General features: G+C 35.7%; 1 protein-coding gene across 1 annotated transcript; it reads left to right on the top strand.

Moving 5' to 3' along the window:
• Positions 1-367: 367 nt before the first annotated feature.
• On the top strand, positions 368-1,108 carry LOC141667429 (uncharacterized). The gene has a single exon (XM_074473922.1). The coding sequence runs from the start codon at positions 405-407 to the stop codon at positions 945-947; it is 543 nt and encodes a 180-aa protein (XP_074330023.1). The 5' UTR covers positions 368-404; the 3' UTR covers positions 948-1,108.
• Positions 1,109-2,438: the final 1,330 nt, after the last annotated feature.

Genomic DNA, 2,438 nt, shown 5'->3' with positions numbered 1-2,438 from the left:
CGATTTCAGACTCTTATTAGTATTATTTAGATTGAATTATTTTTTTGAGAATTTTGGAATTGATATTATTGATTAGAACTGTATAAAAATTTAATATTATTTTGAAGATTTTAGCTTGTTAAAAACAATTTATATAAATATAACATCTATCCTTATTTATTTTTTTCCGAAAATGAAATCATTTTGGGGACATGAACACAATTTGAGGTAAAGTCTTAAAAAATTTCAAAGATTTAAATATAAAAATATATTTTGATTTTTAGGTATCGTCTTAACAATTTATAAGATTTGAATATTAAAATATATATTATTGCAATTAGTTTGGCCAGTTTGTAATTGTCTTTTAAATATTTTTAGTTTGTTCGAGCTCTTTGTTTAAGATTTGTCCAAAACTAAGCGCCAAAATGGCCTCACATCTCCCGCCCTTACAACTCTTTATTTCACCCACAATTTCTAAACACAATAAATCCTCACAAAACCTCAAAGCAACAGCAAAAATGGTGAAGAAAACCGAGAAAAAACAATACTGGCTACTAAAAACAGAGCCAGGAGAATGGTCATGGGAGGACCAAGCATCAAACAAGGGAATATCAAACTGGGACGGAGTCAAAAACCACCAAGCCAAGAAGAACATGAAGTCCATGAATCTCAACGACCTCTGTTTCTTTTACCATTCCGGTACTAAATCACGCTGTATAGTCGGTGTTGTTGAAGTTGTTCGAGAGTGGTATGCTGATGAGAATGATAATGGGGTTGTTGATGTCAAGGCCGTGGGTGAAATGAGAAGACATGTTGATTTGAAAGAGATGAAGAGAGATGAAGGGTTGAAGGGGTTTGAGTTGTTTAGGCAGCCGAGGTTGTCGGTTGTGAGAGTTGAGGAGAGGGTTTGGGAGAGGGTTTGTGAGATTGGTGGAGGGTACGAGGGGGATGGGAATGATGGTCTTTGAATTGGAAATGGTGAGAGCATAGTTTCAGGTTTCGGGTTTCGGGTCGTGTTCAGAAAATGATGTTTTGTGATTGTTTGTAAGGTGTTTGGGGATATGTTTGTTAGAGATGTGTAATCAGGAACTGAATTATATGAAATTATTTTTGTTTGTTTTGGTGATTTTATATTGGCTTAATGACCTTTTCAGCCTTGAGGTTTGTACCCGTGCACCCATAAACCCTTTATGTTTAAAGTCATACCTTTTGGCCCCCCCGGTATCCAAAACATACCTTTTAACCCTTGGGCCGAGTTGGGCCTTAATAACGTTACAGAACAGCCCAAATCGGCTGGGTTAATTCAGTCTTTTAACACCCGATATTCCGACACTGTAAGTATAGAACATAAAATCCCTTATCTTTTCATCTCCTTCAACCCTCTCACTTTCATCTAACTTTTTTATTCTGATTTTCATCTGATCAACAGCGTTTATTGGTCTGAAATCATGGGCGATTCAGATGAACTCTCTACTGGTATGATTTCTTAAACTATCATTCTGATTTTTAATTGATTGTCTTTGTTTTTGTATGAGTTAGCCTTTAATGTTACTTATCTTGTTAAATATTAGATGATTCTGTGTATATATGAAGTATATTGATGTTGCATGTTGTGATAATTATGTGGGTGTTTTTGTAGAGACTTAATTATGTATCCACGCTGTTAAATGTGCTTATACTTGATTTATTTTGCAATTGAAGGTGATGGTATCATAAATTTGACCTTATATCATGGTGGGAGGTTAAAATGGGAACCACGAACTGAATATATTGGTGGTCGAGTGACACTGTACTATTTTGAATCTGAAGGGGAATTGACTTATGATAATTTGAGAGCTCGAACTAAAGCTATAGGTCATAGTGGACTATTTTGTATGTACTATAGGAATCCTAGTAAAGATTTGGAAAATGGTCTGGTTCTAATGAGATGTCAAACTGATATAGAGGATATGATAGGGCTTGCTAGGACAAATAATAACAATATAGATGTTTATGTCAAGCATTGTGATGAAACCAGTTTAGACTCGTTTGAAGATCATAATTTATTTCAAAGGATTGAAGGAGATGGAAGTAATGATGTTGGGGAGTGTAGTGATGAACTTGATGACTATAATTTTGATGATTCTGACTATTCTATGACTGATGATGACATGCTTTTTGCTAACAATGTTGATGAGGGGGTGGAGTGGGTAGGTAGAATCAGAGAAGACCTAGGACTAGGTAAGGAAGTGGGAGATGAAAGTGAAGGGGAAAGACATGAAAGTGACTGTGATGACTTAGAGAGTTTGCCAGACAATGACTTGGAGGAAGAATTTGATGCCCTTAAGAGAAGGCAATCATTTCCATTGTTTAAGGATAGTGACAATATAAAGTGGACTGTTGGGACCATTTTCACAGATCATTATCAATGCAGAGAGGCCATAATGAAGCATTCCTACACTGAGGGGAGGGTAGTAAAG

Source organism: Apium graveolens, chromosome 6 (genome assembly GCF_009905375.1).
Source record: "Apium graveolens cultivar Ventura chromosome 6, ASM990537v1, whole genome shotgun sequence".
NCBI classification, from domain to species: domain Eukaryota; kingdom Viridiplantae; phylum Streptophyta; class Magnoliopsida; order Apiales; family Apiaceae; genus Apium; species Apium graveolens.
Note: the sequence above shows the minus strand (reverse complement) of the source record. Positions and strands in the feature narration are given on the sequence as shown.

Coding starts and splice junctions, on each gene's coding strand:
- LOC141667429 (XM_074473922.1), top strand. CDS start 405: ATGGCCTCACATCTCCCGCCCTTACAACTCTTTATTTCACCCACAATT.